At 40.9% G+C, this 16,732-nt stretch overlaps 1 protein-coding gene across 1 annotated transcript; it reads left to right on the top strand.

Annotated features, from left to right (window-relative positions):
* The first annotated feature begins 11,615 nt into the window (after positions 1-11,615).
* LOC6569385 (ubiquitin-conjugating enzyme E2 E1) lies at positions 11,616-12,760 on the top strand. Its single transcript, XM_001995778.3, has one exon. It carries the CDS (start codon positions 11,675-11,677, stop codon positions 12,479-12,481), a length of 807 nt encoding a protein of 268 aa, XP_001995814.1. The 5' UTR covers positions 11,616-11,674; the 3' UTR covers positions 12,482-12,760.
* The last annotated feature ends 3,972 nt before the right edge of the window (positions 12,761-16,732 follow it).

Below are 16,732 nucleotides of genomic sequence, written 5' to 3' on the forward strand. Positions count from 1 at the left end.
TTTTTGGTCTTGGGCTGTGGCCCTCAGTGCATGGTTAAATCAAGCAAGCGCTCGACCATTGAACCTATACACATCTTATTATAGCCCTGTACAAGGAATTATGATTTTTTCGTCAATCTTGTGACATCTTGCAGGTAGCGTCTAGAACCCCTGAAAAGTATATATTATATTTTTAGTCAGCATAACTAGCCGAGTCGGTATTGCCATAGCTCTGCGTTCATCTACCCAACTAACTAACTAATTATGTGAACTCAGTCAGTATTATACCAATCTAAGTGAATCTTGGCGGGTCTTTTTTAACAAAGTTCAAATCGGTCTACTATGATATAGCTGCCAGAGGCACCTAGTTTTGACCTTAAATGCATTTCTGCGACTATCTGCATAAATCTTTTAGATCCGCATCAAAAGTCAAGCTGAACTCAATCAGACTTAAGTAACTATCTGAATGAAACTTTGAATATATCCATTTGATAGTCGGCTGGATCGGTTCAGAACATCATATACATGTATGTGGCTGCAATTAGAACTAGGAATATTATTTTTTTCTGAGTGTAGGAATAATTTCGTGTAAATGGATGGACTTTAAAGGGTAACCCAATTTCGAAGTGCTTTGGTTAGCTGTTTTTACTTGTTGTTTTTGCTGCTGCTTGCTGGGATAACAACTGGGGGCCTTTGTTTTGTTTGCCGCCCACACACACACACACACACACACACACATTCGCACACACACTCAGAGTGGTATGGTATGGTATGGAGAAAGGGATTTGAGGGGAGGGGGGAGAGTTGTACATCCATTTTGAAATCAGTACGGCAACTCGCATATTCGCTACATTACATTCTCCGTTGCCATTAATCGTGGGTCTGCGGCTGCCCAGTTTTTTGGCCGGCAGCCGTCTTCTTTACTGGCTGGCATCTTTAGGCAACCTCCGCTCTCTGCACTGCACACTCCTCTTTCGACTCTACTCTTTGTCCGTCTGCTGTTCGTCCTTGTCCTTGTTGAAGTCGACTCTCAAGTCGCCCATATTTACTCGAGTGATGTAATTTTTGAATAGCTTAAGGCATTTCAAAATATTTAGCATGGCAAATCCTTTTTAAACGTTGATTTCGACTGCGCCCAAGGATGTTTTTGGCCATGGCGATTTGCCTCGGACCCGGGCCAGAACCACAGCCAGAACCAGAACCCATTCAAGTACTTTGCATATGCATATATGTGCGTATTATTGTTATTAATAATAATAAATTAGATGTTGATGTTGAATGAGCTTGCACACGAGCAGCAACTGGGCCGAGATGATTTTGCATTTCATTTGCCACGAACAAAAAACCAAATAAAAAAAAAACAACAAAATAACAAGAAGCTGAAATGCTGTCGTCGAGTGAGCTCGACTATGATATACCCTAAAACCAACTGTTATATATAATCCAGTTTTTTGCACACCCAAATGTAAACCTACGTGGAAGTGTTCTCATTTCTCATGGCTGCCACAGACACTGAAGAGTAAACTATATCAATTCGAGAATACGTTGCTAGACTCTTTGAATATAGATTTGTGTATGTATATATTAGATAAGGTGTTAGAAAATCGACAACATTGAAGAATGTGAATTGAAAAAATCGCATATCTTTCACAATTTTAGAGCTTGAGTATCCAACAGAGTTGGTAAAAAATGTATTGCTCTTTAACGGGCATTGACTAGTGTTGGTTAACACACAAGTTTGTCATGCAGGCACTTTAAGCAAAACTCATCTCATTCACAAGCTGGCGATTTAAGTTATTTTGGTGTAAATTTGTTAAAATTTGGATTGCTTTGGTATTTATTCAGAGCGTAATTTGTTTTGAATATATAATGGGATTAGTGATTAATTTGAAAGTCCATTTTTGTTGCAACGTGCAATGTACCATACATGCAACATGCAACATGCAACACAAATTCAATTTGATTAGCTGAAAACATTTAAATGAATATTTTAAACAGTTTTCAAAACAATTACGTGTTAATTTCAACTGCAGCACGACTTGAACATATTAGAGAGCTCTTTTTCTGTTGCTTTAACTGACGTTTATCAGCACTGACGACAAACAAACAAACAAACAAACAAACATTCACACACACAGTGACAAGTGTGGTAAAGTTGAAACGGAAACAGAAATAGAAGTAGAAGTAGAAGTAGAAGTAGAAACAACAACAGCTGCTGTTGCTTCGTGCTGATCATTGTTCGTATTGTTTGTTATTGTTCACTGGTCACAACAACAACACAACAACAACAACAACAATGAGACAAAAAGTGCGCTAAAACGCAAAAGGCAAATAAAAATCTTGTAATGAAATTTTGTTCGCTGACATTTCGAAAAATTGCTTTTTAACCTTTGTGTGCCTGAACTGAAAGTTGAATCTTGACTTGGACAGAGCAACAGGGGACAGGGGACAGGGGACAGGGGACGAGTGAAGAGGTTGGAGAGAAGCGAGATGAAACTGGAGGTGAAGCTAGAGCTAAAGACAGTTCCAACATGTCACTGACATGCTACACGTGTATCTTCTACTCTTCGACAAACTAAAATTCGTTTTATGTGCACTCAGAGAAAAGCCTTGCTGCCAAGAGCACTGTGAATGAGGGGCTCAGAGAGAGCGAGAGAGAGATAGAGAGAGAGAGAGAGAGAGAGAGAGAGATAGAGAGAGAGAGACAGAGTCTACGATATATTGTTGGATTTGATTGCTTTCGTTTATTCCTTATCGATATACCGCTTTGATAACAAATCTTTTAATTTCGAAAGCAGAAATTTGTCGCAGTGTAGGCGCACTGTGAATGCAAAAGCAAAGTTGTGTGCAGCATAGGAATCTGTAAGCTGAAAACTCTGTGAAATGCTTTCAAGTTTTGGGCTTGGCATGCACATGCAGATTATTATTAGGTTGTTGCTGGTTTGCCAACCCCCTCCACTCCCCCAATACAACCCCCTCCCTGCGCCCGCAGTCGCCCAATTTCAGGTGAGTCTCCCAAAAACTTTGCCCGTGTCCAGCTGAGCATGGGGTGCAGGTGAGGAAGGGGGATGGGGCGGAGGGGGAAGGGGTGGTTTTGGGTCTTGCCATTTGCCTTGCTATAAGTTTTGTTCTAACAAACCAATTACTCGCACCAATTTCCACACAGGCTGCCTGCCTTCGACTTTCGCCTCGCCTTGCATGATGGAAGAGTTCGACTTTGAGCTGGGCACAAAACGATAAGAATAAGGGGCGTTTTAGTGATGGGATTGGGTTGGGGTTGGGGTTGGGGGAAGGTGGGAAGGTGGGATTGAGGACGTAGCTGACGCTGTAGGAAAATACAAATACGACTTTCAGTTACTTTTTCATTATTTTTGCCAAGGAGTTTGTCCTTTTGCTTGTGTGACACACTCGGCGAAAAGACACTTCACTCTCACATGTCTCCGTATCTCAGAAACATCCTCCCCACCTCCCCCATCCTCGCATCCTTTGACAACCATACACCATACTCTTTTGATACCCTGTAGCCATTACATATTGTGTGTGTGTGTGTGTATTGTGAAAATAATGCATAGAAAAATATGTTTTTCTTTGAGCAGAAAATTGTCGAGCTTCATCGTAATTTTTCTTCTTAAATTCTTAAAAATTCTTATGAGATTTACATTGTATTTATTTCAGAGAAAGTCCACTGAGCTCTCAATTCTAATTTCTTGCAATCTCCATAAATCATCCGATTTCTTCTTCTTATTTTTCTCCTTAATAAAGATTAAAGTCGCCACTAATCGGAGTGAGTCGGTTATTATATCTATCCACAAAGTAGGCTAGTTTTCTCAAGACAGAAAGTATAACAAAATTAAAATAGAGTCCTGATTAAGTGTCGTTGCAGCTTGACCAGTTATTGTTGGTCATTAAGAAGTACAGGGTATCTCTTTGGCCGAGCACTTTAGGCCACATCACCCTATGCTGTGTGTGTGTGTGTGTTGGTGTGTGTATTGTAATGTTCAAAACATTGGCAGATGTCGCCGCACTAGCAAAAGTTAGCAGAGAACTGCAGCAGGATGGGGGCAGGGTGCAGGTCGCTGGGTGCAGGACGAGGCAGGACGAGACAGGAGGCGGGCAGGCAGCAAGTGTGGCGGTCGCATCCGGATCTGGATGGCGTGTGTACACATGCCGAGACAAGGACAAGACACGGATGGCAGTCAACTTAGCCAACTCAGCCGGCAGCGAAGGCAGCTGACTAAAAATGTAGAAGAAAACAACAGCAACGAAAAAAGTTGCTACAAGTTTACTTGGCTTTTTTTTTTTCGTCTGTTTTCATTGTCATTTTCTTCTAATTTTTCTTGTTTTTAGTCTTCTCACCTCCTCTCGTCTCGCACCTCCTCCTGCACTTTACACTTTTTACCGCATGTGCCTAGACATGCCTAAATGGGCAGCGGGTAGCAGGGGGCAGCCACTTAAAGCTGGCAATAAATGTGAGAATAGATAAGAGCCAAAAAAAAGAGGTGAAAGGAAAGCATTGCATTCAGCAGTTGCAGTTGCAGTTGCAGCTGCAGCTGATTGCTTTATCTACTCATCATCATCAGTCTAGTTAATTGCAATTTATTAATATATACATCAAATAAAATATTTAAAAATATATACATATATGCATGTGTATGTATTTATGTTATTTTGGCCACCAAAACAAACACATTTAAAAATTAATAAGAACAATTTGTAAAACTGATATGCAGCTTAAAATAAATTTGTAATATTTAGTTTTTAATATTGAGGAGAAGTTAGCACGAACTATTTTTGATTATAATTTGTATACATTTTTTTAGCGTTTTGTTTTTGTTGTTTTGGCTTTTGTTGTTGTCTAGATTAAGCCATATGTGGAACATGTTGCTGCCGTTGTCTGTGTAAATACTTGTGGGTGTGTGTGTGTGTGTGCGTGTGTGTGTGCGTTTTTTTGCGACGTAATCTTTGGGCTGCTTTAGCTGTAGCTTAACTTCTTTGCACTTGCACTTGTAGGCAACCCCCTCACCGGCCCCCTCTGCCCAAACGCTTGCAGCGTAATATGATGAAGGAAGCGCAGGTGAGGAAGCAGAGGAAGCAGAGGAAGCAACAGCCGCGCATGCTGTTGTAAAAAGTTTTTAATTTTTCTTTTCAAACATTTAACTAAAAGAGCAAGTCTTTCTTCAAACGTCAAAAGCCCTGCCAACAAGAACAACAACAACAACAACAACAACAACAGCAAAATTATAAAAAGGGTGGGCGAAATTATGCTTTTTGCTTGTTTCTTGCTGCTTGGTTCTTGGCTCTTGCCTCTTGCCTCTTGCACTTTGCCTTATAACTTTTGCCTGGCAAAATATCATACGCATAAAACAACATACGCTGCCACACGACCAAAGAGACCCCTGTAACCCACCCCATCCCCCTCCCCCTACGCCACAAGTCTTGCTTCCCAGACAAGACATCATATGATCTGAATGCATTCGCTCTCTCTCTCTCTCTTACTCTCTCTCTGTCTCTCACTCACTCTCTTACTATCTCGCTCAGTATCTCTCTGGCCGTCCCGCTTTGTATTTTACTTTGCTTATTTCTTCTTTTAATGAAACAGTTGTTGCCTGCGGCATTATTATGATTATTATTATGAGGCATGCAAAAGTTGCAGTTAAAGCGTCGTGTAAAATAATATTTAGATGGCAACTTTTCTGCCCGTTTGTAAACTGCAAACTGTAAACTGTAAACTGTAAACTATAAATTGTAAATTGTAAATTGTAAGCTGAAAACGGCAAACTGGAAACTGTAGTTTCGTTAACCTAAGCCCCACAATTTTCCAGTTTAATTAAATTTTTGGTACTGGCAGCCGAGAATCCATGCAGCAGCCAAGAAGACCGCCAAATGCCAGTTTTTGACATTTTGCCATTCGGCCATTCTGCCAGGCAGTTTGCCAGTCGGCCAGAACAAAATGCATCGCAGCAATGTTGCTTTCAGTTTTTTGGGATGGAAATCCCTTAAATTAATTGAGTCTGGGAAGGCTCAGGGACCTAAGCAGAGCTGAGCTAACAACCAGTTGCCATTCAACTCTTCTGTTCTCTACACTCGCAGAATAGACGAAAACCACAAAAATTACACTAGGCTAACTAGCAGTTACCCTATTCTCAACTTATAAATCCATAGTACAATCTGCAATCTGGATATAAAAACTTATTTGAAATATATGAGATGAAATTACAGATGCGGGCTCAACCACACTAAACTAGAACTGTCGGATTATTATTAACTCTATCATCGATGTTAAATAGATGCTTCGTCTAGTACTACGTTGTGTCCTATTTTTTTTAAGTGTATTGGCTCTTGTTTCCCTCTGTCTCTCTCTGGCGCTCAGTTGACGGCTTTTGTGCCGCATCAGATTAACTGAGAAGCCGCACAAGTTTCGCTATCTTTCTCACTCTCTCTCATTCTCTCTTTGGTCTACACACTGTTGTCGAAATTAACTTGTACCTTTATTATGCCCCACCTCACCCCCCTCTCGTGCCCACTAGGCCCCAACCACTTCTTAGTTAAGATTGTGTGTTCGGCAAGGACATTTGCATTTGCAGTTGAAGTTGAAGTTGGAGTTGGAGTTGGATTTGCATGTCTATGCCTTCGATTGGGCTGTTCGACATGTGCTGCTCTTCTAATTGGCATTTCATTGTCTTAAGGAGCGATGTGTTTGATTCAATTCGGTTTTGATTAACTCCACGTGATTATAACTTGGTTGTTGCACAGACAAAGGAAACTGAATGCCACTCACCTGCACCGCTCATCAAATGGCAATCGAGAAGCAAGTGCGTCTTTCAATATTACTACAGTGGAGAGCAATATTACATACCCTTACCTTTTGTTTTCCAAAATATGAATCAGTCTGCACAAATTGCAATAGACACAATTTCAAATTAAATTCGTAAATACAAATATTTATTTTTTCAATTGAATCACAGTCTCTACAACAATGATGATATGATAATGAGACGAAGCATTAGCCGAATAGAATATCGATTTATTCATATTGTACTGGGTTTTAAAATGGTAGACTTGGTCATTCAGGTCGCTTCATATGGTTAAAAGACTCCCAGTTTTAGTCTTTTAGTTCCATATCTTGATATACACGCAGCATTTGCTCCTTGAGCCTTTCGTAAGGTGTATGGCCGTCATATGGATTAGTGGCAAAGACCAGCGGGAATTTCAGCAACTCCAATTTGGCATCGCTTACGTCCTCCTCCAAAATGGTCATCACATGAAAGACTTTAACGCTGTGATCCTCGACGCCCGCTGCTTCATAGAGCACCTCCAGTTCCTCGAACCACTCCGACAAGGGCTGCGCCATCGGCCTTACTCCACAGAAGTCCAACAATCTCATCTGCTCAAAGCCCAAGCGACTCGCGTTTGAATTACTGGCTGTCATTCTTAAGTCTTCAGAACATTCTTCCATATTGGCTAACATCGATATAACTTTTTTCAAGATATCTGTACTCAATTTCGCCAGCAAATAGGAAATAATTATCAATGCTATGAAAATTTGATGTGAAAAAATTTGTTCCTTGATTTTTGACAGATTTTAGCCTTTATTGTATTGCATAGTAGTCTCTGAGAAACCGACATTCGTAGAGATATATTATATATATATATATATAGCTTATAATATCTGCTGCTTTTACATACAATTGCCCAACTACATTATACCCTGGGGTAGAAAAGTGATTCTCAAAGCATTTTGGATAAGCATCTTTGTCTGGGCATTTGTGACTGATGCCTGTCCAGGCACATACATATAAACATATAAGCATATATATGTACATATACACACACACACACACACAGGCATATTGGAGTGGCTTTACTGTCTGGCATTATCACTCCAGCTGGATCTGGTGTACCCGCATCTGCTGGGTGCACAAATATTCAAAAGCCGGACATTTTGTTAGAAGAGTTGTTGTTGCTGTTGTTGTTGCTGTTGTTGCTGCTGTCAGCAACAGATGCGAGAAGTCCCGTTTTGCGAGCAGAGAGAAAACATAGACAACAGGTCCAGGTTCCAGTGAGAACAATGCCAAAAACTTCCCGTCTCCCAGCTGGCAACTCCCCCTAAACTGTAAGTGATTCCTTCCATCCAGTGGTCAAAGAGATCTCTCTCTGTCTGATTCACTTCACAATTTCTAATTATTTTTTTTTTGCAATTCTCTTTTGAATATTTATTTCAAACATTTTTCTTTTTGGTTTGCTAAAAAATGTCAGTTTTAGTCATTTATAATTTTGATTTTGATCTGTACATTTTACATGCACATCTTATTTGAAAAACCCACAAATGTATAAGCTCTTTCGACATTTCTTGTGACTTTCTTTTGGTTATTTATTAACAATATTAGTTATAATTTATAATAATATTGTATCATTTACATACAAATCTTGTTTGAAATGAATACAGTCTTGAAAATCCGCTAAACTGATTAGTTCTTCTTCTCTTTCTTCATCGGTGGGTTAATCAACAGCGATCTACATTGCAAGAAATACTGTAATTCATCTTAATGGGTAGAAAAAAAAGAATAAAAAATAGAAGCAAACAAAGATCTAAAATAATTTTCAATTAACTGTCGAATGGCATTTTATTATTTTCTTGCCGAATATACTGGCTGTAAAAGAGGCCTGTAAAAGTGGCGTAAATTAAGTCTGTGCTCCTTCCTCGTGCCAGGGGTGGGTGGTAAGGGCGTGGCCGGGGGGGTGTGGATATTGTGCTGGCTTGGAAAGGTCGGCAGTGTGGTACTTTTATGATGACGTTACGTGAACGGAGGCGCTGCTCTCTGGCTTGAGTGACATGAAACTGTAATGGAATTCAATAAAAGCTGAGAGTGCATAAACCGTTTGACACGCAAAAGGACCAAAGAGTATCTTTTGCTTTTGCATTGTTGTTGCCGTTGGTGTTGTTGTTGTTGTTGCTGTCCAGCCAGAGAGCATTCGCGATGATAGCCATTCGCCTGTCAGTCGCATTTGTTAATTTTGCGACTATCCACAAGGTGAAATATTCGATATATATCAACCAGCTGCAACCTCCCACCTGCCACCTCCCACCTCCCACCTGCCACCTGCCACCTGCCACCTCCAACCTTCGAGATCCGGTCAACATTGTCTACAAATGAGTGCACAGCATTCAACACACGCAGCCACAGCACACAGTGCGGCACATTAGCTGTGTGGGTGTGTTTGGCTCAAGTTACTTATTTCCATTTTAGCACGAAATTCTTTCAATAAGATCTATAAACTAATATCAAGAATCTTAATTAAGCGAACTTAATCTAAGAATATATTGTTTATTGCTCTGTTTACTCTTAAATTGAATTTAGTTAGTCGGCGAATATCAATTAGGCTAAATCAATCAATTAATGTCCTCGCAAATTGTGGTAACACTGAAATCCAATCTGCAGGTGAAGAACCATGCTATATATTTTTCAGCTGGTCGAGTACTCACATCACTCACTCGCCTCATGTTCCAATAAGTGTAATCCTCGCCGTGCTCTATGCTGACCGTGCTGGTGTTGGTCAAGGGTTGCCACATGAATGTTGGCTACCCTCCCTGGTACCTTGTTGGCCAAGAGCCACAGTTTAATTAGCTGCTTTGGCTAATGCTCACATTGTATCATTTGTGTGTGTAGTCATTGTGGCAACTCTGGCGCTCTGCGGTACCCGGCAAGCTGTGTGGCTGCTCTCTCTGTGGCACTCTGCGAATTCGGCACCAAGACCAAAATTCCCAAATCGTAGTCATATTGGGCAAGAATCGATACGAAGCAATGAAAAGCAACATTTGACTTATCATGAAGATATATATTTATTATTTTATTATTTATTATTTATATATATTTTAATATAATTTTTATATATTTAATTAAAAAAAGATTCATCTTTTCAAACAATAAAAATCTTAATTAGTGTGTAATATTTGAGGTCTTATTTTTTATTTGAAAACCAAAATTAGCTATTCTTTGGTTTATCAAGAAAGTGTTTTGACAACTGCTATTTATGATTTTGCATTTGAAAACTATAGTTTTCTGTCTGCCTTTCGTATATATAATATAAATATATTCTGTTCGAATTAGTCAGTGCAAGATGAGTTTTTCATATAAGTAATGATATGATATGGTATGCATTATATACCCGCCAAATGCCAACATTTTGTACTCTCATATTCCTTACATTTCTCGAGAGACAAATATACATATTGATTTAAATAAAAGCACTGATGGACTTATTTTTATTTGTCTTTACTGAAATGTTGAATATACTGACTGTTGTACATGTCATGTAGTGGATACATTATTTTTATTTTGGTTATTTAAGTCGCAGGTCCTTTCTTTGATAGATATTGCTTTCGGCAGAGCATTTGCCAGTCGCCCCGTTAAGCAGAGGCCATCACTATAAGCATTATGTTTGTGAATGTGTGTATTTTGGCCGGGAAACGCCCCCTACGCCTACGCTGGTACATCTTGGTTGTGGCCCAATCCCTTTTGTCGTTGCTTTTATTGCATTCATTCACTTTGCGACAAGTTGCCCGCCCAGCGGCCAATGACGTCGCTTGATGGCCCAGCCGGATGTCGTTTTCAATAAAGGCGTCGCTGTTAAGCACTATATACGCACAAAATTACACATACACACACACACACACACACACACACACACACACTATATATACACATTGGCACACACATCCTCATCCGTCTGCTGCTAGTGTGGCACTTTAATTAATTTCTTTAAGTTCATTAACGTTTGACTTGTTTAAGCAAGCGAAGATTGCCGATACACCAAATGGGCCGGACTGGACTTGGTTCCATGGATGGATGCCTCACTCGAACTGTCCGGGCTGTGTCCAGTTTGATGGCATTGTCAGGTTGCCAGTATATTGCTTTTCCGCATTTGCAGCACCTTGTGGCAAGAAGCTCTCTCCTTCTGCTCATCTCATCCAGGCGAGTCGTGTAAAGTGTAAGCAAGTTATTCGTGGCATCTGTTGCACGATTGTGTGCTCGACAATGTGTACCATTCATGTATATACAGTGCCGGGCAAATAAATATCACTACTTTGGAATAGACTCTTGTCTTAGTTCGTGTTGTTGTCTTACATAGATAAATGTGAAATAGTGTGTTCAATGTGTGTTCATTCAAATACAAAAGGACTTTAAGAACTGATTTGAGGACCCTTCGTTTGTCCTCATTGCAATTGAAATAGTTGTAAGACCCCTCAAGAATCGTTAGCAGTCTGTTCGATGCCAAATCATTGACTAGCAAAGGAGCTAATTTTCCATGGCAAGCTTAGATATCCAACTCTACTGATGACGAAACAAAGTGCTGTCTACAAAATTTGATTTGTATCGGTATTAGGGCAACGAGAGGAGTTATCGACAAATTAAATTAATTAACTTATATTACAAATTATAGTCTCTCCCTATCTGGCTTGATCAGATTAACAGCTGATATCGAGCTAGAATCTACAAATATACCTCATCGAATCGGATGTGTCTCTTTCTATCTGCATAACTACAAATCGAGTTGAAGGTTATGTTGAATGTGGAAGAGGTCAGCGTTGCAATGAAACAACTGACAACAATTGACAAGTTCCCAACGACAACAGAAACATATTCAATATTAAATTTTCCAAATTTGCTCAACTGTGCCACCATTGAACTGAGGCATGTCCAATCCATCCAAGTCTGTTGAGGAGCTGACACAGGTGTCAGCTGGCGAGGATGCGCCCAGCACCAGTCGACAGGGCAGAGCGGTCACCCGCCTGGAGCAGAATTCACCGTTGCCAGCCAGCGAGCCCAAGTGCGATGGTCCGGCTGTGCGGATCAGGCGCGAACTGAGGGACATCTCGCAGAATCCGCCACCGAACTGCAGTGCCGAGATGTATAAGCAGGATCTGTTCCATTGGCGGGCAACGGTGCTGGGTCCCAGCGGCACCGTCTACGAGGGTGGCACATTCAAGCTGGACATTCAGTTTGTGGCTGCGTATCCATTCCGACCGCCACAGATCCGCTTCCTCACGCGCATCTATCACTGCAATGTGGACAGTCGGGGCTGCATTTGCCTGGATGTGCTCAACGAGCGCTGGTCGCCCGTTATGAACATTGCCAAGGTGCTACTCTCGATCTGGGTGCTGATGGGCGAGTGTAATCCCAATGATCCGCTTGTTCTCGGCATTGCCGAGCAGTACAAAAACAATCGCAATGAGCACGACAAGATTGCACGCTACTGGACAAAACGTTTTGCGATGCCCAACAGCAACGGCAACGGCAACAGTAACGCCAAGCCAAGCTCCAAGTTTGAATCAGAGAAGAAGGAGAGGCAGGAGAAGGAGCAGGAAAAGCCTTCGGAACTGGAGCAACAGTCCGAGCTGGAACAGCAGCAGCAGCAGGCGGAGCTGCATGAGCAGGCCACAACACCGACAAGCAGCTCAATTGCCATTAATTTAACACACAGTCGCAGCAGTCAACTTTAGACAAACCCCTACCCTCCCCTCCCCGCCCCCAGCAACACCCTCATTCCCGCCCCAAATCCTCGCCGGGTTGCAAGTGTGGGGCTGGCAATCTTTGCTGGGCGTCAACAATTTGTAAGCGCGCAAAAAAATATGGCTTGCATAATGCGACCGGGCACTTGGAGATGGTCGCCCGTCCAAATACTTTTAGCACGAACTGTGCCCTGTCCTCAACTCGAAATCATGAATTCATCTTTACTTGCATTTTCAACTAATACAAATTGGAATTGTGCTTGCCCAAAATGACTTTTGCGTATCGCTTCCTTGCATTTATCCTAATATACATATTTATTGGGTAACAAATAATTGTTTTTTATTACACTCATAAGTCCTTGGAGATTTCTCATATAAAAAGTATTTTTATTAATTTCTCATATAATATAATATAATAATTGCATATTTTTCAGATGGAACACTTGCTCGTTTGTGTCACGACACGATCTCCGCTCTGGTTACCTACTGTTCCAGTGCTCCACTGCTCCGCAGTTGCCCTCCTCCCGTCGCGCACCCCTTGTCATCCAGCCATGAGTGGCTGAGGGGCTGCTGACGTCGCCAGATAGCTAGCCGGGCCTTTAGTGCGTTCATGTCCATGAATATTCATGAGCTGCCAAAAAATGAACCGTGCATAAGGCGACGGTACCAAAAGGTCGTTTCGAAGTGGGTTGTGGGCGGGGTAGAGCTTGAAAAATGAATTGGAACGCGAATGGGTTAAAATAGGTGGATGGGATGAGTGGTTGGATGGTTAACTTGGGTGGTTGGGTGGTTGGCTGGTTGGAGTAAGCAACCAACAACTGAAGGTGTTGAATGATATTTGTACTAGTCGTACACAGGCTACAATTTGGCGTCGTGCACCGACTGATGACCGACTATACAATTAAGATTATTAAAATGTGTATCCAAAAATTTTGATTCAAGCCATTAAATTAAATTGAATTTCCTGTGGGCTAACGTGCTACAAAAATACTTGTGTGGATAAAATCTGTGAGCATGGGCTTAAGATAAAACCTTTCTAGAATCTGTCGTTGTTAATCTTAAACCGAATCCAAGGACTCTGGGTCCCTTAATCGAAAATTTAGGTTTAAATGTACAAATATTACAGGTGTTATCCATAGTATATTTTTCGATCAGATTGCGATTTTCTGGCTTTCTCCAACCCTCACAATAAATATTATACATTTATTATTATCATGATTATTAATTAATGCATTGGTCTAGATAAAATGTGATTTGAGAATTATTTCCCGTTATCAAAATATCGGCAGAGTAGGACTATACCTAGTTTGGCTAGGCGACTTCTTGGTCAACAATGGGCTGTCAAGAGACAGGTGAGTATTTTAAGTCGGATCTTTCCTATGGCTATTGCAAATATCGTTTTTTAAAATAACCACCTAAAAGATCTATGGCTTGTCTGAGAGACCTCGTCTGGTGCCTCTGCCCAGCAGACATACATTTTTCAGTATTCAAATTCAAATTGAATTGTTGCTTTTAGCAAAGAGATTCGAAAATTGCTAATTATAGAAAGCGAATCGAAGGCGAGGCGACAGGGGAGAGTGGAAAGCTTGGCAATTGGAGGAGGTAACAGATAACAGTAAAATGGTAACAGGACATAGTCATGGACATGTCAGGGAGACTGGGGATGGGGTGTGTGGAGGTTAAAAGGGAATAAAGCAGCAGCAGCCGCAGCAGCAGCAGCAGCAGCGAGAAGATCTAAGGAAAGCGACACTCAATTTGCAAAATGCGATAAATTGAATGAAAAGTGTGAAAATGAAGAGGAGTCATCAGCAGCTAGAGTAAGGATAAAGGAAGTGGGCTGCGGTGGGGTGGGGTGGGTTGTGTTGGGCAACTAGCTGTTGCGAGCTTAAGCAGAAGTGAAGCACAAAAATAAAAAATGAAACAGAAAACAGAAAACAGACAAAAAAAAAATGTAAATGAAAATTCAAGGAAATTTAATAATAAAAACATCAGCATAAAGTAAAACGCATAAAATCCAATGAAATGTAAAAGGCAACCGAACGAGCGCCCGACTGGACACACACACTGATAGAGAGGGGGAGAGTGAGAGTGAGAGGGAGAAGGGGAGGTGGAGGGGAGGGGCGCTTCGTGTGTGTAGAAAATAGCATCGCTCTGGCAGTGTCCTGCCCAAGCAGGATATGCTCAATTGAACATGTTGATTGCTGACAGCGCAGACGCCGTCTAACACACCCTCCCCCAGCATCGTCTTCAAATGGGGAGTCAATTGAAAATCAACTTAGAGCTCGCTTTAATGGAATTAGTTGTACGAAGAAGGACATCATCAGCAGCAGAACAGAACAGAACAGAACAGAACAGTGCTGAGCCGAGCTGAGTAATGCGTCCGGGCTTCATCATCAACATCAGTTCCAGTTGCAGAGATGCAAAGAGATATCAGGCGATGTGCCCCACAAAGATCCTGCTGCCTTATGCTTCAGCAAGCAGCAAAGGTGCTACATAAAATACCTATCAATACAAATGGAGACAGACATGGAGACACATACAAACACACGTTCACAAAAAGTAAATACACTCAAACAAAAATAAAAATAATTAAAGAAAGTTGAGAACGCACATCTAAATACAATCTTACTTAACTTATGACATTAATGTCCAGTTAACATTAATAATATATTTAATCATAATGGGAATATGTTAGTTGAGATTGTACTTAAGTCAAGATCTTAATCTAAGCAGCCAAGATCTTAAGTAAAGTTTACAGATAAGAATCAAGGGCTTAACTTCTCTTGATTTGAGCACAATCTTACTCAACTGATGTTCCTAATTATGAGTTAAAATTAACAGTCGAAAATTCCGAAATGGAACAAGTTATGTCAGATTGTACTTAAGTCAAGAGCAATTAAGCTCTTGAACTATACTTCGCGATCTTATTTAAGTGGACAAGCTTTTAAATCAATACTAAGATCGGCTTAAAAGCTAGTGCTTCGATTAACAAGTGGATTCTTTTAAGCTTAAATTATGTGAAACAACAATTTAATTTCTTCAAGTGTAATAGCGTATGTATATGCATATGTGTATATGCATGTAAATGTATGTGTAAGTGTACCTGACATGTCCTTTAGGTCAGCTAGAAAAACATTTGAATAGACGCTCCATTGATGCGGATCAGTGTTGAAAAGCGTGCAAATGAAATTAGAGACACCGGGCGACACCCCCACCCACCGTTGCCTTAAGGCGTTACACAGAATTAAGCAAGCCAAAACTAATTTGAAAACAAGTTAGAAAGCTCGAATCGAGAGAGCTTGACTTGCAGATACCATGTACGTACACAGCTGTTGAATATATTACACATACAAGCCCGCAACTAAAATTATCCAATACTAATCAAATCTGCAGAGCTTATCGATTATATGTTAGAGTATATAAATTATATAAAGAAATTTATCTAGCTGTTAGACAGACATACAGATAGACAGACAGAGGAACACGCCTTTATCAACTCGACTCTTAATGCTCGTAGAATAATCCAATTACTCAATTCGCGATTGCAACAAAAAGTGTTGCACATCATTAGCAGCAGCTCTGATTGGATGAATGCGAGTGCGTGTTTGAATGCTGAGCATGAATTGAATAAGCATCTGGAGGGCATTCATCATATCATACATAATGCCACTAAGCAGACTAAAGGCTGGCTTCTTATTTGATCAGAGAACATGTCTCAGCGAAGGCAAGCGAATTATCGACTGGCGTTCTGCTTTGCCTTGCATATCGTGTTGCTGCTTCTTCTGCTACTTTAGCAACAGCAACAGCAACAGCATCATTGTCATCGTCATCGTCAACGTTTTTGTCATCGTCATCGTCATCGTCATCGTTGGTTTGCCTTTGTTGGACGCATGTGGTTCATGAGTTGAGCGCCCTTTGATTTTGCAAGACTCTGTCTTTTGCAGCTTAATTGAATTTAAGTGCGTTTCACAATATGCAATATTGTAAAATGTACATCACACACACGCACACACACACACACACACACACACACACACACACACACGCACACACACACACACACACACACACAGAAAGTGCAAAGTACATTTAGCGACAGAGAAGCAAAAGCTGTAGCCTTCATCGCTGCCCCACAACCCACCCAATTCAACCAACAATCAAACTTGGCAATTTTATAGAGAAAGGGGTACTGGTGTTGGGTGTGTGTGTGTGTGTGTGTGTGTGTGTGTGTGTGTGTGTGTG

The sequence above is a fragment of the Drosophila grimshawi genome, unplaced genomic scaffold (assembly GCF_018153295.1).
Source record: "Drosophila grimshawi isolate 15287-2541.00 unplaced genomic scaffold, ASM1815329v1 contig_848, whole genome shotgun sequence".
Classification (NCBI taxonomy): domain Eukaryota; kingdom Metazoa; phylum Arthropoda; class Insecta; order Diptera; family Drosophilidae; genus Drosophila; species Drosophila grimshawi.

Coding starts and splice junctions, on each gene's coding strand:
- LOC6569385 (XM_001995778.3), top strand. CDS start 11,675: ATGTCCAATCCATCCAAGTCTGTTGAGGAGCTGACACAGGTGTCAGCT.